The 24,371-nt window shown below is 40.7% G+C and overlaps 2 protein-coding genes across 5 annotated transcripts in view; both read right to left on the bottom strand.

The window, feature by feature from the left end:
• Positions 1-24,371, bottom strand: part of FAM53B (family with sequence similarity 53 member B) — a 125,433-nt gene that overhangs the window by 89,052 nt on the left and 12,010 nt on the right. For 2 of the 3 annotated variants that reach the window (XM_084634142.1, XM_084634141.1), the window contains exon 2: positions 908-1,153. In XM_084634142.1, the coding sequence (XP_084490268.1) occupies positions 908-976 (69 nt within the window). In that variant the 5' untranslated portion in view covers positions 977-1,153. Of the gene's footprint in view, positions 1-907; positions 1,154-3,216; positions 3,239-24,371 lie in introns of those variants that run through there. The other variant, XM_084634143.1, reaches the window with a different exon arrangement.
• Positions 16,985-24,371, bottom strand: part of EEF1AKMT2 (EEF1A lysine methyltransferase 2) — a 48,457-nt gene continuing 41,070 nt past the window's right edge. The window contains exons 7-8 of one of the 2 annotated variants that reach the window (XR_014712421.1): positions 17,923-18,093; positions 16,985-17,196 (exon numbers count right to left, since the gene is read on the bottom strand). The gene's annotated coding sequence lies outside the window, so the exon portion shown is untranslated. Of the gene's footprint in view, positions 18,094-24,371 lie in introns of both variants that reach the window. The other variant, XR_014712420.1, reaches the window with a different exon arrangement.

Genomic DNA, 24,371 nt, shown 5'->3' with positions numbered 1-24,371 from the left:
CCCGCAATCCGCATTGATCTTTGGGGGATCTGTCAGTTAAGGGGGTGGAGGCCTCTGCTTCTTCTGGGGTGGGGAGGGAGAGAGAGGAGTATTTGTACTTGTGCATCTTTTCTGAAACTCCCAAAGCATTTTCCAGGCAACAGCACCTTGTTCTAATTTCTTTCTAGACTGTGAATAATTCTTCTGAATGCCACTATATATAAACACGTCTGAGACTAGCATTGACTATTTGGCACTTTGAGAGCCTATTCAGATTGCTCTCTATTATCACCCCCAGGTCATTTTTGCACTCATTGCTTTCCAGGCAGTTGCCCCTAATTTGCATCTGTGCCACTTATTTCTTCTCCTTAGGTACACTCAGCCCACTGTTCCACTCTCCCCAATTCACTTGGCAATGTAATTTGGTCTTTCTGTGTGTTTGTTGCCTCTCTGATTTTTCTGTGCTGCCAGCTCATTTGATGGTGTTTGAATTTGTATTTTTCTCTAGATTCTTAACAAAACTGTTAAGTTACACAGTACTGACCCTTACCACCCCCCACTTAATACTGCTCCCCACTTGCTCATCTTACTATTACCGGTGACCATCTGTTCACTGTTAGTCAGGCAACTTCTAATCCAAGCTATTCATCTAGTTGGTGTTTATCCAGTTTTTTAATGTGTTTATTCTATGGCAATAGATTGAATGCTTTGCTGAGATTCACATATACTAAAACCACAGCATTCCTGTTATTTACTAAGGGCCAGATGCTCAGCTGGTGTAAATGGATGTAGTTCAGCTGAAGTGTCTGGAGCTACACCAGTTTACACCAACTGAGGATCTGGCCCTAAATTTGAAACACATATTATACAGCTACAGTACAGCTATCAGCAGGAAGATAGTTTGTCATTAAGATTTTACATATCTTACCAGCTCAGTCCTGCATGTCACAGAGTCAGCACTTTTGTTTTCCAGCGTTTTGGTTAAGATCATCACCATGGTAATGAAATCATGCACTGGGATCCATTACAGTACAGGCAAAGGTCAGCATCAGCCATGTTCTAGCAACGCTTCTTTTTTAATGCATTTTCCCAAGTGAAAAGTTCAACAGAACCAACTCCCATCTGCTTCACTCACAGGATGGGTTGACAATAGTTTCCAACTCTTGTTAACTCCCTGCATAGACAAAAGAAACACACAAACATTTTTCAAGCATTTTCACAAACCAGAGAGTTAAGTGCAAGGCTGTGAGGGAAGGATGGGAAAAGATGTGACAAATTTTAGGTGCTGTAGTCAATGAAACAATGGGCTACACATCAGCCTGTGAATTGTGTAAAATTACTGCAATAATCTTGTCTTGGCTACTGGCTACTTAAGGGGAATATTTACTTCAAATTCATGTTACTTTTAAAAAAAGTCTTCAAGATACACTGCATCTCATTACCTTACTCTGGGTTTAACCACATTAGAGGATAGGAAATTTCATGAAATGTAAGATGCAAATAAAATGACATGGAGTAATGTAAGTATTAAAATGCATAAATATGTTAACAGTTCTTAAAATCCTTTTGGCTCTGATATCTATACTAAACTAGAGACACGGATATTACACAACTGATGATATGCACTGATAGGTAAAAGTCACATCATTATCCACAAAACAGTCATTTTAGGATGCTTTCAAAAATTAAATATAGTGCTCTTCCACCACAAAGTCTGGTGTGTTCTACCTTCCTGTAGTTTTAGTATTTGTTCTAAAGATGAATAAGAGCTTTGAGCTCCTCAGATGAAAGGCACCATAGAAACGCAAAGTATTATTAGTCAGTAGTTCCAGGGATGGTGTAGCTACTTGAGCTCTACTCTGAAGAGAGCTGGCACTAGGCATAAGCAGATTAAGAAATTGCTTAGGGCCCAGAGCAACTCAAGGGGACCCCCTATCAGTATGTGTTGCGGGGGGGGGGGGGACTATTCCTGCTTAGGACCCCCAATGGGTTAGCACCACCTCTGACTCTGACTTAATTCTATCAGGGCCAAATCCTGAAATCATCACTCAGTTTCTAATCAATTCTTGTGCCAGCAAAACACCCAGTAAATCCATAAGACAAATTCTTACTTATGGTCAGACAACTTCCCTATGGAGAAATACATGCATTGGGCCAGGGAACGCCATGTGGTTCCCTTTCTGGACTTTTCTCTGAATTCCTCTATTAAAAAGTGGTCACTAGGCTCTGTCCCCTACAAAGAAGAAATTAAGGTTCTGAAACAGGGATCCACCAAGGTCCCAGGACCAATTTCACAAAGGCCCCTGTGCCTCCAAATCAGTTCTGGACATCCTGGGGCTCTGCTAGAAACTCCCAAACTAGGGGTTTCCCAGCAGGGAGTAGCACTTTTCTGATTGCATTAACTTTCCTCTGATGATCTCCACTGTTTCCTACCCTCTCATGGATTCCTGGATCCACACAAAACCCTTGTGAAGAAGGCAATGGAGTGGTGGACTTGGCTGACTCTTCCTTTCATGTGGGGAGAGGAAGAGTTCTCCATCCACAAATCCCAAGGGCCACAATAAGCCACTCAGTCTTAGTTTACTTTTTACTTTAGTCTTTACTTGGGAGTTTCACCTGACTAAAAACTGAATAAGGGCTTCAGAATTAAGCCCCAGTGTGTATTAAAAAGAAAGAAATCAAGTAAGGCTTCCATGGTACTAAGCAGACTACCAAATATTCAGTAATAGTAGCCCAATCATTTCTCAGCTTCTGGCAGTCTCTGTGGCAAATTTACTGCTATTCAAAACCAGACAGATTGCAATTCAGATCTGATTATAGAAATCAGTGTTTTTCCTAAATTCCCCTAATCCTCTTTCACCATTTTGCTGTATTGTGGTTAAAGCAACTGAAAAAATAATTCATATAAATGATTTGAAAAACACAAAACCCTTATCTCCTAATATGCAATTAAAAAGAAATTGCTATATGAAAGAACGACATTTAAGAATATGTTGCTAAGTATTAAAACTCATTATGGACTGATATTGATTGGCTTTGCAGATTGTAAATCGTATTTTCTTGTTTATTTGGATTAGAGTTTGTGGTGGATATTATTGAGATTGTTCAGTTAAAGACCAGCTGGCTAGTAAAAAAAAAAAATACCTACTATTGTCTTGTGAGAGCAAGGTTCACTCAGAGTGCAAAACTGGGGGGAGGGGAGGGGGAAGAATCGATACTTTTTTTCTTATGATTTACCGTTCAAAAGGGCCAATGGTAGAGACTCAAGATTCTCATGTTAGATTGGTCAACTTAATGCACTGGTAGCTTCCACATAAATCTGTGACCAACCCAATGACCACGTGGAAAATGTCAAAGCTAAAAGCAAAGAATTTCAGGCAATCATAATTACACATAATTATCCAAAATCAAACCACATATTTGTAATACAGATAGCCTGGGTTTGTGCAAGTAGTGTGCAATGTAAAAAAGGCAGAGTGGAGAGAGGCCCAGAAATCAATCACATCAGACTCCCGTTTGAAGAATTACGTTAGCGTGAAGTAGGACCCCTTCAATTTCGTGCCCGCAGTGTCCACATGGGGAAGTTATAGTGAAGCACTTCGGTGTGCGCTGCTATTCACACCCCCGTAGTCCGAACTGCAGAGCAATGTAATAATAGGACAACAAAGCCGCAGTCTGCCCAGTTGTTACTCTGCGGCACGCTGTTCAGAACTTCACATCAATAGCAGAGATAGAACTCAAGTGCTCCTATAAATGCACAGCCTCCTAAAGCTTGAGCTAAAGAAGAACCTGCTTAACCTATACACAGTATAGGGGCTGTGACCCACAGCTGTGCACTTCTGAATCTCTCCTGTAGCAGGCAAGCTACAGAAGCACTAACTAGCACATCCCAGTGATTTACATCTCTATATTACAGCATTTTAGTATTATTTATCATATATGTATTTATATTCTGGTAGCACTTAGAGGTCCCATTCAGGGATGGGCACCCCATTGTGCTAGGCTCTGTGTAGACTGTCCCTGCCTTAAAGAGCTAACAATCTAAACCTATGACATGGGAGCAATCGATGAAGATAAACAAACAGATGTGTGGGAAGGAGGACAAAGTGACACTGAAACAATCATATTTGGTATATAATGGCCTCCCTTCTGCTTAGCCACTGTCAAGTGTTTTGTAGGCAGGATCCCAAAGCACTTTGCCAACCAAATCCATATAGCACTACTAGAAATGCAGCCTGGCAAACAACCAGCACACAGCCTGCCATGTCACAGTGGTGGGAAGGAAATTTGGGGGCCAGAACATAGAGGAAACTCCTACTGCTTACAAGTATTTTTGTTATGAAGACTAGTATATAGGCAAGGGGTGCCTAGACAAACTCTCACTGGTGTCTTGACCACTTATGTGGTATTTTATGTGATTTGCTGACTTTAATAACTGTAAAAAAACACAAACCTTTCCTAGCCTTTCTTGGTCCTGTGAGAGAGAGGCCACTTTCTTAAAGAAAGCTGCTTTCCAATAGTCACGTAAACTTTGTGCAAATACGAGAGAAATACAAAATGCCAATCTCAAAGCTATTCTTTTCACAGGCTTATAACATTTCTGGAGTATGTAGTGTTTCTGTAATGCCACACTTGCAGCTATTTTCAGCCTATAGGAGGGGGTGGGAATCAGGTTTAAAATTAGCATTTCTACCTGTAATATCCCAGCATCTCCTTTGCTTGTGGAAACAAAGAGGAAACTTAGGAGACCCTACCCAGAATAGCTGTGGCTCTGCTGATTCATCTCCTCTTCCAGGTGATCCCCATGGAAGTCCCCACTACTATTTTATAGGGTCAAGTCTCCTAGATGTATTGTGGTTGGGCATGGAGCAGAGAATCATCTGTCCCATAAATGTCCGAACAAAGATCCATCGGCTGAAGAGATAATGCTGCCTTTGTTGCTAGGTGCTTTCTGTGCTGAGCCAGTAACCTTACAGAGACCAGTGCTTCCACATCAGCCCAACAAATGAAGGGCACTGAGCTCACTGTAGCTTGTGCTTTGCATCATCCTATCAATCCAGAGCCAGAGGCCTCACAAAACGCTAGGCCATCGCATATACCCCAAAAGCTTAAGGTTCTTGATCCAAAGACCTCATAAAGGCCTATTCCTTGACATCAGACCAGCAATCTAGAGGTAATCTCAGTAACCTCTAGTTACTGGTCAGTAACTTCAGAGAGTCCTCTGCCTTGACCTCTACATGTAACCAGCAGTGGGAGCTGAGCAATAACCTCACAAAGGCCCGTCAAGCTGGAAGTACTCATCCAGTGACATCAGCATGGCTTGTCCCTTGACATCGGACCAGCAAGCTGCAAGTGCACATCAAGTAACCACACAGAGGCCTTTACTTCAACACAGGCCTCTAAAGGGAAAGGGGCTGAGCCAGTAACTTGACAAAGATGCACACCTTGGCTTCAGACCAGCAAGCTAGAGGTATGAGAGAGCGCTTCCAGAAGCCTGTCTCTTAATATCATCCCAACATACTAAAGCTACTGAACTAGTGACCTCAATGAGGCCTTAGCTTTGACATCAATCCAGAAAACTTGAGCACTTGGACAGTAAGCTCCCAGAGGCCTGTGCCTTGGCATCTGCACTACAAGGTAGACTACTGAGCCAATGACCTCCCCTGACATTTGACCAATAAGCTAAAGTCATTCCCCTCGGAGATTCCTCCACCTTGACATAAGCCTAGCCAGCTAAAGGAGATGAGTCAATGATACCACAAAGGCCTATGCACTGACATCAGACCACCAAACAAGCACTGTTGAGTCAGTGACATCAGAGGCCTGCCCTTCAGAAAAGGCCAGCAAGTTGAAATGGCTGAGTTAGTGACTTCACAGAGGCCTGAGCCCTGACATTAGGGATGCTGAACAAGGTACGTTGGCGTCAAACCAGCAAGGGAGTTGCTCAACAGACATTAAAGTAAGAGGGAGCTTGTGAGAGCCACAGCTCCCCGTCCTCCACTAACACAAGGAGAGTTCTTTTTCCTCTCTTCTTTTGGGATTGGGGGTAAGGGAAGAGGTGCAGAGCTCCACCAGAGTTCCTCCCCTTCCTGCCTCTTCAGTGGCTGGTGAAATGAAGACTCGTTGGGTGGGAGAATCTGAAGTGGGAGCAGCAGGAGCTGGGGCCTGGGTAGGAGTTTATAGGGCTCCAAGCCTTCCCGTCAGTAGGTCGAGCAGCACCTAATTGGAGAAGAGCTGTCCAAGCTGGGATTCCCCTATATGCCTCCCTTCTTCTGCAGGAAGGTCTGTGTCCCTTCTGGTTCCCCCTCCCCTCAAGGGGGCAGAGAGGGAAAGAGGGAGAGAGAGCTGATACCAGCTGTCCATCCCTTCCAGGATGGCTCAGGGCCTGCTCGGGGACATAGATGATACCTTTCAGGTATACTTACTCTCTTGTTCTTGTTCTTTCCTGTGCCACATCCCATCCCACAAGATGGTGCAACAGTACTTAACCACATGACATTAACACCAGTGCTGACTTACAGCCACCAGAATTGCTGAGCTCCCTCTCCAAATCTGATCTGCTTTAACCATGATCTGTGGCTGCTAGTGCTACTCAGCCAATGCCACAGCTCCAGTAGAATTTTGCAAAATGGCCAGCCCTCCATGTGGATATCTTCTCTCTCTGCTAGACTGCAGCTTCCCTACTTCTCTGACCACCACGATCCACTGGGTTGGGAGGCCAAAGACCCTACCCATTCTGTAGCTCCATAAATCCCTCCCACTTCAGGAGACAGTCCCTGGGAAACTTCAAGATCCAGTTCACAGTAATGATTTAACTCTTTCACTGCTAATCTCTGTGCTGCCATTACCATTCTGTAGGCATAGAGAAGAGAGAATGGTTAAACCACAGGACTTGGAACGGTGATATTTGCATTTTGGTTTTGTTCTGCCACAAACTTCCTGGGTCATCAGCGGTAAGTCATTTGATCTCTCCGTGTATCTGTTTCCCCCAACTATAAAATGGGGGTAACTATATTTCCCCTCTTTCCAGAGGTGTTATGAGGTTGAATTCAGTGTGTTTCTCAAGTGCTTTGAGATCATCAGATGGAAAGTGTTATACAAATGCAAAGTATCATTATTATTGATTATAAGTAAGTGGAAAGTTAGGATGTACAGTGCCTGGAGCACTCAGCAACATTCAAACAGTTAAGCAAAGTTCCTTATTAATAGGGCATGATTTCTCTATGAATAATTATCTTTCCCTAAGGTGATGATTAATGCTTCTGCAACAAGGTCCTATACACACCTAAGACTGCACTACCCAGGAGGCAGCAACAATGACAAGTTCAGGCAAAAGGACTCTTCCTTGGTTGGACATACTATGGTGTACTCTGTTCTGCGTGCCCCCAAGGCATCTTGGTCTGGCCATAAGTGAGGATTTCAGAATGTGGCAACAGTATTATAATAATAATAATAAGCTCCCTATGTGCAAAAAAGAGAAACCGTAGGGTCTTCTAAACTGGGTTTTAAGATCATCTGAAGTTCTCCTTCTGTTCAGGTCTCCCTCAGTTTGTCCACTCATGGGTGGTCTATTTTCAACTCGGACTCCTTTGTTTTAACTACCACTTGATGATGATAGATTTTTCAAAACCCTTGCCACCAAGAGAAAAGTCAAACTTTCCACTGAAATGTAATCTTTGGCTTCCCATCCTGCCTCATAACACTCCTGAGGTAAGGTGTGACCTGAGCACAGCCATGCCCTGTCATGCCCTATTTATGAAAACCAATGATACAAGAAACAGAATGTCCCTCAGGCTTTCTACCTTCTTTTTATTAACTTTTCTCTTTTTGAAGAAAGCCAGTGTATATATTTGTGTACGGTTTTCTTGTCTATTGTAGGTGTAGGCTTCAGTTTTCAATTGGGCCGATGTTTCTAAAGAGACACTTATTTAGATAAAAACCAAATATTTTAAAACAATATATTTTCCTCAGCTGCAATGAGATGAGGAGATAATATTCATACCTGGATCAAGATTAGGCTTAAGCTGAGTTTAAGGCAGAACCTGAGCTAGAGTTAGTGCTGACATCTTGTGAACTGTTCTGGTGAGATTTCATCACCAAACTGACTGAAATCTCACTAGACCAGTTAATCTCATTAGTTTTCCACCATCTTGGACTGAATCTGAAATATATCTGGAAAAAAGGCCTCCTACACTTTTGAGTCCAGCCATATACCAGAACCTCAGTGGTGGGTTCAGATCCAGAGATTCAAAGAGGAAAACCCCATTGCACCCAACTTTGAAATTCAAATGGAATCAGATGCAAGGAGCTAAATTCAGCCCTGAGGTAAGCAGGCACAACTCCACTGATTTCAGTGAAGTTCCATCCACTTACAGCACAGCTCAGTTTTCCACAGCATTCCAACTTTGGCCTATTTCTATTTGCTGATAACACCTAAGTCTGTAATACTCACTTTGGGCCCTACAATCAGTTCTTGCAGGGTTCACACATTTAATCAGAACTTTCTTACTCTGCCTGTTCCCAGGTAAGCCTATCATAAGAATGCCTATCATAAGTGCACTGTCCCCACCACTTAACACACAGGAAGTAGCATGATAGTGCTGAGCAAATGAACCAAGAGGTTACAAGGTACAAGCAGCTCAGAAGCAGACAGAGAAAAGACATATACAGGAGACAGACACTCCTCTTACCTCTCAGCAGCCAGGAGGAAGAAAGACTAGGCAGCACAGACTGGAGACACAGAGAGCCACTATAATCAGATTTCAGAGTAGCAGCCATGTTAGTCTGTATTCGCAAAAAGAAAAAGAGGACTTGTGGCACCTTAGAGACTAACCAATTTATTTGAGCATAAGCTTTTGTGAGCTTGGGTCTGTGTTCACCTGTACCAATTGGTGAGGATATTATTATCAAGCCTTCCCCAGGAAAGGGGGTGTAGGGCTTGGGGGGATATTTTGGGGGAAGATGTCTCCAAGTGGTCTCTTTCCCTGTTCTTTGTTTAAATCACTTGGTGGTGACAGCATACTGTTCAAGGACAAGGCAAAGTTTGTACCTTGGGGAAGTTTTTAACCTAAGCTGGTAAGAATAAGCTTAGGGGGTCTTTCATGCAGGTCCCCACATCGGTACCCTAGAGTCTCCAAGGTGCTACAAGTACTCCTTTGCTATAATCAGAGTGCATCAAAGTGTGGTAGCCAAGTGGTCAAGGTGCTTGACTACAATCCTGGAGGTTGTGGATTTTAGTCTCACTCAATCTCACACTGACAGTCTGCTTCCAGTTCACCCAGCTGCAAAAGGGATACCTGATCCATAGGTTAGGGAAGTCAAAGGTGGCTGGAAGTGATGCTCACCACACCACTCCCATCTGTACCTGTGGCTATGGAAACTGACATGCCTAAAGCCATGTCAGCCTGATGAGCAATCTGTGGCTCAGGGAAGACTTTAATGACATAATATTACACTACAGACAGCACAATTCAATGTCACCCTAAGATTCCTTTCCAGTGGACCTTCAAGGTTGAGTAGATTACTAAAATGGAAAGACATTTCAAAATATAATTTGCATTTTTGCTGCATATTTACTTTTCATGCTTTACCCAGCTCAGACAGTGAAACATCATGTTCTGGTTCTCCTGCACCAGCACAGTGCTATTATGTCTGGGTTTCTCCAGGCTGCATGGGAAAGTTTAGATCTCAGAACTGCTATAACCACCGAAATTTACAAAATAATTAAGCCAACACTTCAGTTCACATTGAGTCTGTGTAAACTAATGGTGCAGGTATACTAGCTAGGAAAGGTAAAATAAAAGCCCAAACTATAGTCCAGTTCAAGTCCCTTTCTTCAGGGCTGGCTTTATTAACACAAAGATTCAAAGATAAGAACAAAGTCTCAGAACATGCGGTAACAACCCCCAAGGTCTTCCCAGCTTTTAGCAAGCTGGGAGAAAAGAGTCACACCTTTCCCCCTAGATAACCGCTACTACAACAGCTTGTTTGCTTTTATATCCCCATCTTGATCACCCATGTGAAAGGCTCTTCTTGGACTTAAGGAGTATTTTTATGCCTTATCACAGTCTTATAAAACCCTTGCTTTCTACAAAACCAAAATTTTAGGCCTATACTGCTGGACAGTGTCCCCTTAAAACAGAAGCAGAAAAATCTCATTTTGTGGGACAATGGGAGAGAGAGTTTCATAGGGCTCCAGTGCTACATGTCATAAGGGAGAGTGTATCACTTCTCTTTAGTCTTCTTTGTGCTTGCTGTATTTCTGTGAGTATATTGCAGTTCAGTGGCAATAGCTAAGGGCTTTCTTTTTTATAAAACTCGATGCAAATTTCATGTTTACACCCGTGATCAGTCCTTCTGGAGGCAAAGTGAATTACTTTTCTGCTCATGTTTGTTCTTTATACTCCACGACTTCTGCCAAAGGTTATTTATACATCCTGATTTCTTAGGACTCACTTCTGCAACAGGAATGCTATGGGCAGAGTGCTACATTACTGAGAACTAATGCATAGGCAAACTCAATATGATAATGTGTCCAAATCTTCCCCTTACCTTCTTCACATTTACTTTTTGGTATAAATTATGTCCCTCCCCAACTACCACCCAGCTGAATACTATTGAAAACCACTGGTCCTATAACCATACCTAGAAATATATTGCGGACATGGTTATATCTGTCTTTAGTATTATCTCTAGCAACAGTACTAAGTTCATGGAAATTGGAAACATCAAGCAAATAATTTCCCCCATATTTACCACTTCTAAATTCAGACTGAGTGGAAGCACATGTTGTAGCCCTGACAGTTTTATAGGAGGAATCAGGGTTATCTTAAATCTGCTCTCTGGGACAATATCACAGCAACCAAGTGTTGTTCTTCGAGCAAACAGCATTATGAGAAGAAGAAACCAACATTGCTAAGTGTCACGTAAGGCCACTAGATCTTGTGATCAAACGCCAAAACAAATGTTCATGCTGTTTGAAGATAGAGGTAACCCGTGTTGAAACTTAGAAGTGAAGCCAACACCCTACATAATTTGTATTATTTTATCAATTAACATCAATGGCCAGAAGAGTTTCTTAAGGCTAGTCTACAATTTTTTGCTGTTGATACTGTAAATTAATGGTACATTTCTCTTGTTACTGTCAAATTAATTAATGAACAAATAAATTGTTGTGCATGTCATCACACAGCAGAACCTCCTTCATGATTCAGAAATGTATCTCCTCTACCTACAATTTACTGGCCCTTCTTCATGGATCATGTCTTCGCTTGATTACAACTAGCTCTTTTCATCCACACTGCTCAAAGCGGTCTACAAAGTTGGGTAGCTATTATTGTCCCCACTTTACGGATGAAAAAACTGAAGCACGAAGTGGTTCTGGTAACTAGGGAAGCCTGGCTTTACTGGCTGAAGGATAAAAAAAGCATGAAAACATTTAAAAACCCTTCTAAAACATTTCTAAAATAGTATGTAACATATGTGGTATATATAGAATACAAGGTGGTGTGGCACAGAAGTTTTATCTGCACTCGCTTGTAATGACCTGTAAAACTTTGCCACCTGTGAGTAAAGCAGCTATCCCAAACTTATGTCAGTACAAGGATTCTGAACATAATATCAGACCGCACCATCACTGTTCTCTAGGGGAGAGATTTCTCCATGATGCAGAGGGCCAGTTAAAGGACCTCTGCACCACATAAGCCCCAAACCGGGGTGCACCAAGCATCCAATGGTGAAACATCCTCTGCATGCAGCAAAAAGCTCTCTGAGCCAGTCCCACATAGTCTTGTGTGCAAGGCCACAATAATAATAACAAAACCGTTCTCTTTTATATAACATTTGTCATCAGTAAATCTCAAAGGACTTTATACAATGAGGGTCTGGTCAACAAATCTACCTGTACACAGATCCAGTGGCATCACTATCCTGTGCAACTGTGCAGAGAGGCCATGGCCATTATTCCATCCTATAAACTGGAATGGCAGCTGCCCTGAACTCTGGCCTTGGGTTGGGGGGTGGGGTACATTCCAGCTCCCCAGCATCTGTGAACTCACCCACATAGATACTTGGGCTTTACGAAGGTGAAATGGATTTCACCCTGTATGGGAGGCAGGTAGAGAATCAGACAGATACTTAGATACTTTTAGATTAGATTCCATACTGATAGGAATGAATGAAAACTATGGAACAATTTTACAACTGATATTTTGACAAAACAAAACTGACAATACTTTATTCCCTCCTCTCTGCCCTTTTAGTCCTCAGAGTCCAGTTTAGCGCCCTAAGATCCCACACTTGCTCTGTCTTCTCAATCTCATAGTCCCATGTCTTGGCCACCATCATCCTTTCAGCCAACAAGGTCAGGGGGAAGCTCCTTTCTTAGCCCCTAAGTGACATGAAGCACTCTTTTGTGTATTTGCAATAATCGAGTTGGTCAGACAAAGGTTCATTCGTGGGATTAAAAGGTAATGCCCAGTAAATGAAAGAATACCATACATTATGCCTGTAATGATTACAGTCTTAGTGCTGCTGTTCTCATTCAGGCAAATATTACTGTGGCCTCCATGGAAGTTTTGGGTATGCAAAGAATACAGCTCCAAATTCAGCAATGAAACACTAGGAAAAACCCTACAATTTATTCAAAGTTGCATCTCCTTCATCAACCACAATGAAAAGTATGGAAAAGAGGCTCCACCATAGAGATGTATTAAGCTGTAACATATTTCAGCTACTATGCCATGACTGAAGGGAGCATGACCAATACTTAATATGACGTACACATATACCACCCTGTCCTCCGTACTCTCTACCCTGAAGAATGTGGGGAAGTATGTGTGCTTTACCAGCAAACACAGATTTCAAACTCTCTTGTAACAGTGACCCTCTGTACAGAACAAATTCAAAAATTACTCAGCTGCAAATAATTTATCTCTCAGTAGAAAGTCTAACATAAAATCCATTTATAAGAAGAGGATACAGAAAATCAGAAATTGATCCTTATTTTACATTTTTATATATCTCAAAAACAGTAAAATTTGATAGATTTTGGAATACAGATTGCATTTCCGCATTGATTTTTTTAATAATTTGGTTGCTAAAAAACGTCAGTGAAAAAGCTGTGTTTAGCATAGCTGAAGTAATTGAACTAAGATTCAATTTTTGAATGAAATACTCTCATGGTGGTGTTCCTTTGATTACTGCAAGAGTAAAATCAATTCAGGCATCTGTTTTGCTTTGCAAAACATATAACAGTGTCTGTTAAAAGAAAAGGAAAGAATAAATGAACCAGTCATTTTCCTTTCTGAATCAAATCTCTTTGCTCATCCTAAGAATTGCCATCCACTTCTGAATCTGTAACAAGCTTTGTGAAATTTCAAAACTTTGTGAAATGTGATGGAATAAAAATACTTAGGTCCAGAATTTGCTCTTTATGTAACTCTTGAGTTAACTCTACAGAAATCAATAGAAATACTCCAAAGCTACACTAGTGTAACTGAGAACAAATTTGGCCATTTGTGAAAAGCTTCCACATCACCATACTGCAAAATGTGACAAAATAGCTCTTTATATCCAAGTCCAACTCAAATATCTGCTTCAATAAGAAAGGGTAGGTGAGGCCAAGTCTCCAAGCTAAGTTCATCTTTTGGCAGCTACTATTTAGAAGACTGCTGAAAAGGCAACATTTTCCTTGTACCAGGGCAAGAGAGGTCAGTAAATGCAATCCAGCCGTTGCAAATAACACCACGAGTAAAGTTACAGAAAAATGAATGTGAGACATAGAAGGGAACAAGTAATTTTTACACCAGTGGCTCTCAAAGAGGAAAAGCAGTGGGGCTTCACTGTGGAAAATGCAAACCTCACTTCCACATAGCAGAAAATCACGAACTTGAAGATCATGTATGTGAACAATTACTCAGTTTGCAAATCTTATTTGACAAGTTTTAGACAATGTACAAGTTTCATTGTCCAAACCAAGTCCCCTTAGGCCAGATTCTACACCCATATTCTGACTGGCAATGGAGCCCCATATACACACAAAAATCCCCTCCCCTTTACACAGATTATAATCTCTACATGCAGCAAAACCACCGCTGAATATGGGACTCTAGGTTCAAAAGCATGCACGCCAAACACCCTGCCCCAAAATGTCCATCCCCAACTTCTTACCTGGAATTTTGAAGGATTAGCTTTCCTTAGCATAGGAGGGTTTTCTGAAGAGTGCTTTATGTACGCAGTGCTCTGCTAGAATTTGGCCAGTATACTGAAGATTTCAGTCTCTTTGCTTCTATGACCAGATTCTGATACCCTTACCCGTGCTCACTAGTCCATTACTCAGTAAATGGTTTTGCTGAAGTCAGCGGGACCTCTTTTGGCATGAGGTGTTTTTACATCACACATAAGGGTGTCAGAATCAGGCACATACTCTTCAAAGTATAGCAGGTATGTCATCAGAGGACGGCATAAGCACAGACAGAGCTGTGCAACACAAAAAAAATTCCCAGTTCCAAGTCATCCTGTAGATTTAAAACAAAAATTAGAAGTCAACCAGCATTCTCACAGGAATCCAAATTGCTCCAGAAAATTTGTATGGGACAGTAGTTATGTGCTGAAAGGCATAATTAAAGCTATAAATATTGTGTAATACTTCTGCCCAGTCAGGGGAGACTGTCCATGTGATAACAGCCATACTTCCCTAGAAGGTTTCAAACAAAACTGGAAGGCTGACTAAATATTAATAGAAAGAGATTCTGATAAGAATGGAGATATTAAAGGCTACAGTTCAAATCGATCCTCATTCTGTGCAATTTAGATATCTCAGAATCGGCATCTGAAATGATAGAGGTCTATATTCACTTTGATGTTTACTTCATTTTTTTTTCTATTTTGGAAAACCCTGTATGTTTAAAGTTTATTCTAATAATTATTTGACATGTGGTCTCATTTCCTCACTCTTTCAGGAAATAATTTAACTTCTGTAGTGGAGACGATAGGGGCTCAGTTCTGTGTATTCTGCCCCCTTTCTAGAGTAATTTAGGTCTGTTTCTGACACTCTGCAAAATAATTGATGAAGAATGTTTTCATTTAGGAGGAGAAAATCTACACAGCACAATAAAACATCCCTACCACCATTCTGGGGCCGAGAAGAGTATTTTACATCACACAAGCCCAAGTTGTATCAGTGTTAGGCCATATCTACACTACTGGTTAAACCAGCACTGCTCTGATCAATGCAGCGGTGTCAATTTAGCAGGTCTGGTGAAGACACTCTAAGTCGATGGGAGGGCACTCTCCCATTAACATAGCATGGTGTAGACACCTCTGTAAGGCAACCTACATTACATCGACTTCAGTTACATAACTTATGTAACTGAACCACCATAATTTAGATCAATTTACAGAGTTAGTGTAGACCAGCCCTTAGATTCTCCATCTGTAAAATGGCTATAATACTTATCTACCTCACAAGGCATATTGCAAGGCTTGATTAATATTTGTAAAGTTCATTGAGACTGACTCAAATTCATAGTAGCCAATGAGAGTCTTTCCACTAACTTCCAAGGGCTTTGGATCTGGCCTCTGGAGAGCCTTGGATAAAAGATGAAAGGTAACAGGCAAGGATAAAGGATTGTTATAAATCTTTTCCCAACCCCAGTTCCAACTGTCTCCTAAACACTTTTCTAATTCATTTTACCTCATGACTTATTGTGTGTTTGGTCATTTATCTGAATCTGTTTAGATGGAAAAGCTATGTTAAGGAAAAAGTAAAGTTTATAAAAAAATATAGTAATCTATTACACCCAAATCTAGGATTTAGTTGTAAAATTTATAGTAGGGGAACCACAATCCTCCTGCCATTTCATTACAGTTCAGCATGTAGCTCTTTGCCAAGAAACAAGACACTACTTCTTTCTATGATAAGAGGCGACACTCCTTTCCACAGCATTCCTCTTCAACTTAACCATGGAGAACAGTGATTCAGCCTCACCACAATAAAGGGAACTGATATAACACAGGTAGCTGTCAAGTGTTGCGAAAGATTTCAATAAATAAAAAAGAACCACTTTAATTGTGTAGAGAGGAACAATTCTATCATGAGAATATAATTTTGTCTTGACTTAACGGTTCAGCCATAAAAAAAAAAAAAAAAAAAAAAGCAGGACTATGAAGTTTCCCAGTTTTCCTGCCAGTGGTAGCGACACCATAACGTTTTGCTTGGCTAACAAGATAAAGATACACTTTCACAATTAATAAGTAAAAGACTTGCCTTGATTTAACACTTAAACTACACCTATAACAAAAGGGCAAAGTAATAAATGTTGGTGTTTAAGAAGACAGAAGCTCTGCAGCTGTGCTTGGCTCTCTAACCCACATGATCTCTTCATTTATGTTTAACATCTTAATGAAGGAGAGAGGTTCTCTTCAAAGAAACCCGTATCACTCAAGTGGGGAGGATAATTGCCAGTACAGGATAGTTCTAGCCTAAGCAGTTGTCCTCTACAGCTATGCTAATGACAGCGATAGGCAGAGCCAAAGATTTATTGTTATAGTTCTGCAAGCACACCTTCAGACGAGCTGCACTGTAAATAGAACGCATGGCAGCTTTCAGTTATTAGGGATGACCACGTGCACCCCCACTTGTGAGTTCCATGATTATCCCTAAATCGCAAGAACAACAACTGTTACCCACAATCACATATAAATAACTAAAGCAAGTAGAGATGGGCCTGAACCAAGTCCTGGTCCCAAACACCCCTGCACTTGGAGCGAGCAGATATCAAAATGCAAACCTTCAAATGCAAAATGCCTTCAAATTTTGCAAACAGCCCTGATCTTTATAATGAGCCAAACACGAAACCTTAAATACAAATATCCCCAAAGGCTGGGAGAGTTTGAAATCTAAACACAGACCCAGATCTGAATATTTTGGTTGGAGCCCATCTCTAGGTACAAATTTAAACTGAAAGAATTAAGAGTAATTAAAGGAAAATGATACACCATCTGGTCAGTGAAAAACAACATCAGTTTATTGTCCCCTTGCTCTTAAGGAATAGGAGTGGCAGGGGAAAGACTCCCTTACAAACAAACAGCGGAAAGGGATAGAGAAAAATGACAGGAGAGGGTCAGAGGTGGTTTGTCCGAGTCATCTCAGTTGCTGTTCCTTCTCAGATTAAGGACGTGGTGCTGGCAGTGCTTTTGCATTTTCCTTCTTGGCAACTGAAAGGGGAAAAAAGAGCAAAATTAGTAACTGCAAGCAGCAAATACCAACTGATGGATAAGAACCCAGCAAACTAGAAGAGTGTTGGGCTGCTACTCAGAGGTGGCAGCTATGCTTTCTAATTGACTAGACCATGAGGATCATGGACTCCTGCAAATATCTGATTTGCTATGTGATACTGACACAGAAACAGTGACAGGAGACATGGGAAAACCCACTGATGGCTTTAATACCACCGTTCAGGCTGCACGAAACTTCTTGTGGAGGACCATGATAATGGTACAAAAAGAATCACTCATATCTTAAGCCACTGGGAGATCTCAACTTAAAGTGCAGTTATGGTCAGAAAAATGATTGTAAAAAGGCACCTTCTTACTGAATAGACCTGTATTCAGAGTCTGGTTTATTCACTTTGGTGACAAAAATAAGATTTTACCACTTTTTACTCCCAGTAACACTTCAGAGCCAATACAGCTATGGGAGAGTGAGCAGATTCCGTTCCAAGGGCATCATCTACAGAACTGTTTCGGCTGCAGACTCTTAATTACTAAGGATGCTGCACAAGCCAGGAAGAATCCAGCTTGACTTTGACTTCCCATATTGAGCTGGCAAACAGAAAAACTTTTTTCCCATAAACAGAATAAATATGATATAGAGCCATTGAGAAACACTTTTCAAAGCATAGGCACACTTCAAATATTACTTAAACCCATATCAATGCCTACCTTTGTGAAATGATGTCCATCTACTTACAGCCAGTCAATAATGCTCCAAAGGCAGAGAGTTCTTGGTGGACTCAGGACTTGCTTGCTCAGAGTTCTTGATGATTTATAGGAAGGAGTTTGTCTTGAGGAAAGCTTAAGCTGCAAAACTATACCTCAGAATGCAGGTGTTCCCTATAACAATGCCAAAGTGTCAGTGGTGATCACCAGAGAGGGACTGGATGGACTGAGTACTAGTGAAATTCACCTGCACCACCAGAGAATACAGCCTTTCACAGGACAAGTTAGGACAATGTTGGCAAGCCAGATTCTTCTGTTTTCTTAAGGCTGAACCTGGATAGGCAGAGCTCTCCTGGCATTGTTGACTTAGTGACAAGGCGACATTAAGATCATAGAGTCTGGTGTAAAGCCTAGAAAAATGATTAGTCAGGAAAGTTCTAAAGTTCAAATGGCTCAGATGAACTAAGTAGACTGAATGATCTGAAAAAAGAAAAGGAGTATTTGTGGCACCTTAGAGACTATCCAATTTATTTGAGCATGAGCTTTCGTGAGCTACAGCTCACTTCATTGGATGCTGTAGCTCACGAAAGCTTATGCTTAAATAAATTGGTTAGTCTCTAAGGTGCCACAAGTACTCCTTTTCTTTTTGCGAATACAAACTAACACGGCTGTTACTCTGAAACCTGAATGATCTGAGTTTCTCAAACCTAGTGACCTATGAAGTGTGTCATCTAGGCACAACAAGCATGCAAAACCCATTATTTAGTATAGATTCCATTACAGATCCCATCAGTATGGTTACAATCCGTAGGGCTGGAGACAGTTCAAAAATCTTAACTGCCATTGTCATAATTTGTGTTATTGGGCAATCTTTGTTAATAAATAACCTGAACAGGCGAATGTTCTCAGTGACACTTTCCACTGCTGAGGTGTTAGCTTAGAGCTTTCCATTAGTCTACTGGTTGAAAAGCCTCAGAAAACACACAGATATAGAAAGAACCACCCCTTTCAAAAACCAGGGTTTTAAGCTACTCATCCACCCAAGGAAAATATTTGAAGAACAAGGCTGCCTAGAATGACTCTGTGCTGAGAGAAATTATCTAAATCTAAAGGTGGAAGGAAATGATGTAGCTATTCATTTGAAGCAAGCCAGATAAAGTGTCATGCAGTTGAGCTAATATGCCATAATAAAGTTTGATAAAAGGTCAAACGCATCAATTACAATAATATATACATCTTTGTTCTGATACCACACAGCTGGCATAGGGCAGCTGGGTCTTATGTTTACGGTAGTAGTGGAGTGCTGGAGAAGGTCTTGGTGTTTTCTTTTCAGGGAACCATAGAATGAAAACTAGCTATACCTCTTATTAGTACATTTCAGTAATTTAAGAGGGACATTGGTGTGTTGATTATTTAGTGTTAACATCTCACTGGCCCCACCCAGGTACTGGAGCTGAAGTTAGATTCCTGATGAGATACGTGGGTGAAGCTCACACACATGTTGGTATATTTGTTTTAACCTGCTGGCTCAAAATAACCAGCACTGCAAAGTGTTATACAACGGAGGCTTTCTTTGCAACTTGAAAAGAATAGGGGCTTGCCTTTTTTAATGCTATTCTAGTTTCTTTAGAATATATAGATTCTCTGTGCCTATGGCTTTTGAGTACCTTACATTGACTGACTAAGGGCCCTTGCAGTGGACTGAAATAGGCCTTAGACAGAATTATAACAGTGGATGTTATTCCATGCACACATTCCCAAAGAACCCACTGATCTTAGGCAACTGAGCCACTACAGTGCCAACTGGTTAAGGAATACAGTAGCCCCTCAGAGTTACGAACACCTTGGCAAAGGAGGTTGTTCGTAACTCTGAAATGTTCATAACTCTGAACAAAACATTACAGTTGTTCTTTCAAAAGTTTACAGCTGAACATTGACTTAATACAGCTTTGAAACTTTACTATGCAGAAGAAAAATGCTTCTTTTAAGAATCTTCATTTAAATGAAACAAGCACTGAAACAGGTTCCTTACATTGCCGAATCTTTTTTTTTAACTTTCCCTTTATTTTTTTAGAACAGTCCTGTACTGTATTTGCTATTATCTCTGCTGCTGCCTGATTGCTGCCTGATTGCGTCCTTCCGGTTCCAAGTGAGGTGTGTGGCTGCCCAGTCAGTTCGTAACTCTGAGGTTCTACTGTAGTTGTTACCAGTTAGGTTGCTCTGATTCCCCCTGCAGAGGTGCTAATGTCTGGACAGTTATTCCCTTCTGTATGGTAATGAGCAGTGTAAGTGGCTGGCTCCACTTGGATTTCATCTCACGCTTGCAAATGGCTGATGCCACTCAGGACTCTCCAGAATTCTGGAACTAGATTTTGGAATCTGTACCTTACATAAATCTCTTTAACGAATGAGAAGCCAAACTTCTGTGAGTTGTCTGAGTTAGTGTGAATTTGGCAGACTGAACAGCAAACTTGTGGAGCCCGGCAGCCTTTAAATTTCTTTGTTTTCCTCAGGTTCATTAAACACACAACAATCTGTTACCAGATGATGGTTCCTATATGTGGAAGCTTCAAAGGAACCAATTTTGATAGTTCCAGTGGAAATATGGAAATACTGTACAGAGAGGGGGGGAAGGGAACTCTCCTTCCTGTTCTTCACAATTCATCAGTGCAAAGGGACACACTAGTTGCATCCACTATGCTAAATTAAGGAAGCTTTGGAGGGAAGTGCTCAAGCAATTTCCTTTAGCTATTGCCAACTACACTACAATGCTCAGCTCTAAATTTGGAACATCAGAGTATCCATCAGAGCTGATGGAACTTTGTGAAGCTTCAACAGGGATGGGATGTAAGGGAGTGAGAGGATGAAAAGACAGATAGGACATATGTGTTACATATGACCCACCATCTGAGCTATGTGGACAGACTGGATGCAGATGCCTTCATAAGTCAAGAGCAAATGAGCAGGACAACATTACTTATATCTTCAAAAGTTTCTCAGGTCTTTGGGTAATGAGGAAAATCTAAGGGTCACAAGTAATTCCACTAATTTCAGTCAGACGACTTGAGAAGTAAGGCACTACACAGTGAGAGTAAGACTGGCAGAATTTGACTTGTTGTTTTAATGAGACTCACAGAGTAAGACTACCCTATATGAATAAAAGTGGCAGAATCTGTCTATTCAGGAGTGGTTTAATTTTGTGACGAGTTATAGTAGCTGTTGCTTCAGCCTGTCCATGTTTTCTCACATAAAGTCTTCCTCTTTGAAGAAGTCAAAGCAACATCCTGCCATGACTGTCCTTTGAATCAAAGCCAAGTAGCACCTAAAGAAGCTGCTTTCTTGAAAACCATTCTAGTGAGATATATTTGGGGGTCTAGTATTTATGTTTATAGTTTCACTTGCATTTTAACACCTCAGGGAGCCATTTATGGGGGTGAAATAATACAAAATCTGGTATTCTCATAAGTTTCAGAGTAACAGCCGTGTTAGTCTGTATTCGCAAAAAGAAAAGGAGTACTTGTGGCACCTTAGAGACTAACCAATTTATTTAAGCATAAGCTTTCGTGAGCTACAGCTCACTTCATCGGATGCATACTGTGGAAAGTACAGAAGAACTTTTTATACACACAAACCATGAAAAAATGGGTGTTTACCACTCTCATAGTATCATTCTCATAGTATTTCAGTTCCTGGAGGGTAGAAACAGCAGGAGACTAGAACTCTTATAATTCTAAACCTATAAGGGGCTCCCTGAGGGCCACATTGGGGAACTCTTATTCACACATACTCAAATTAATAGCTCCACTAAACTGCTGAGATTACTCATATGAGCAAGTGTGCCCCAACAAAGTAAAGCAATCTAATCTGCCTCTGAAGTATTAGAAAGAGATACTGAAAAGCAAACACAAATGAAATATCTGCTTGTATTCAGGCTGAACCAAGCACCTTATTTTCAGCTTTCTTCAAATGCTGCCTCTGAGATACTGCTCAATTCCCTTCAGTGTTGAGTCATTTAGAATTGCATGCACATCCACGAAAAAGAAAATCTGCATTTTCCCATTGATACCCCCAACAGCAAGCTGACTTTGTAGTATTTGCTAGGGAATAATTATCTACTTATGGTATTCAAAAATAATTATTCTGAAGTCTATATTAACATCAAGTCAGAATGAAGTTAAGGCTCAGGCTGAAGTTTATTTTAGTCCATAATTTCTCAACCTTCTTTCATACTCCAGCCTTCTCTTGGTGGCTTCTATCCCCTCTCACTTCTGAGCGGTTTTGAGGAAAGAAGACTGTGGTAGCAAGGCTGTGGTGGCATGAAGTGAGGCAGCAGCTTCCACAAGTGCTTCTAGCCATCTCCACAGACAGAACATCTACTTCATTTCTTGCTTACCTCCATCCACACTCCCTCCTGCTCCATAAAAATCAGGAAGTGAAACGGACTCCTCAGTGCTCACATATGCAGCAGAGAAATAGGAAGAACAAAAGTGATAAGTTTCAGTCCATTTTGAGCCATGATTTTTAACTAAGGGCTCCCAGGAGCCTCGTCCAGCATATCTCCGATCTCACCACAGTTCTCTTCCGAAGCAACATCTTGAGAAGAACTGACCCAATGCTGAATCCTGACAGCTTCAAAGCTGATGACAGTCCCTGTGCTATTTGGATAAACAACTGTGCCAGCTGTTTTGTCAGTGCACAACAATGAATGATTCCTCAGTACAAACACAGAAACTAGAAAACTCATCCCTGTTATATGGGAAAATCCATATCAACATGTTGCATGGGCTAATTACAGTACTGCCAACTCCAGGCGTTTGAAAATCATGAATTAGGCTGCCCAAAATCATGAGATTGGTTTAAAAATCATTAGATTTGTTTTTTAAATGTTGGGTTCTTTCCCTTTGTCTACTGGTTTCTGAGCCTTTAGGGAGCATTTGCTTCACATTTTCAAGCATTCCTTGGCAACCATGCCTCGGCTCATAATGCATTTCTTTGCATGAGAAGCTCAGCTTTCATTTAAAATCTCTTGATTCCAGCAGTTGGGGATTTAAGAAACACACATTGCGAGAGTTGGCAATACTGTAATTACCTAATATTACTTGATTAACGTACATCAACCCCTTTTTAGAAACATCAACATTTGCATGTATTTCCTTCCAATGAAAGGACAAACCAAAGGTCTATGATCAGATACTGGTAACCATTTCTTGGCTTCTTTGTGAATTTAAAGAAACCCTCTCAGAATTGTGTGCGTGACTGGGTTGTCCAATGCAAAAAGACTCACTTATAAGCTCTACTAGACATTTAAAACTTGGCTTCTTCTGGCCTGGTGAGGCACTTTGTTCCATCCCTCCCATGAAATCCTGGTGTTGCACTTCCACCCCTTGGTACAACCCTCTTTAGGTTCTGTAGCTACTTGATGTTAATTGATTTATGTTTCATTTTATTTTAGTCCCATAAAACACTTTTACTATTATGATTCTCTATTAAAGGGGCCTCCTTTTGCTTAGAAAAGCATGAGAAAGAAAAATGAATGTTTCTGACTCTTTCAAGATAATAAAAGTTGACTCAGTGCTATAGTATCTCCTGGATGGGAATTGGTTATCTGAATATCAGAAGACCTGTTTCTCTAAATGGGTATACTCAATGTTAGACATCTTTCCTCCTTTTTAAAAAATGGGCCAGTATAAACTAGCACAGCTCCATTGAGAGCCAGCTAGCAGCAGCTGAGGATGTGTTTCAATCAATCTTCAGTCATAGAAAAAGTAAATAATATTCTGCCTTCAATAAAATCATGCAATTCTCATTAGCAACAGTAGGAATTATTGCATATCAAAGGGTTCCCTAATTAGTTCTCTTGCTAGAGAGATTATCTCATTTGATAAGGTCTTTTATGTTCTGCACCTATTCAGGGCAAAGAACTTGTCTCCCCACATATATGTAAAAGAGCATGCACACCTTTGGCATCACATTAGTAAATAATAACAATAGTAAATAATAGAAAAACGATGTATTTATTACAGGAAAAAGTCTATGCAAAATGCACACTGTACTGATTTTTTAACAACTGTAAATGCTGGTATTGTATACACTACTGAAAATATCTGCAAAGTATTTTGAGATCCCTAAGGACGAAAACTACTTAAAAATTGTACAGATATTATTCTGAAATGTTAGAACACAGTTACATGACCAAAATATGACTTTTCTATCACATTAGGTGTCAAAAGTTACATCAGGTGTAAAGGATTAATAAAGTTTCCATTCATCAATTATGTAAATTAAAAGCTGTTGTGTGGGTGAAACTGATGATTGGCTCAATGATGACAAACCCAATAATTTAAAACACTAGAGCTAATTCTGTTCTTACATCAAACCGTGCTCTATCTCTCCTACTCCAGTTTTAAACAGAGCAGAAATCCATCTACCCACAGTCCTCTTGTTTTCTGCAA

This window comes from Lepidochelys olivacea (assembly GCF_965140295.1).
Source record: "Lepidochelys olivacea isolate rLepOli2 genome assembly, chromosome: 7".
NCBI lineage: Eukaryota > Metazoa > Chordata > Testudines > Cheloniidae > Lepidochelys > Lepidochelys olivacea.
This window is presented reverse-complemented; position numbering and strand designations above follow the sequence as displayed.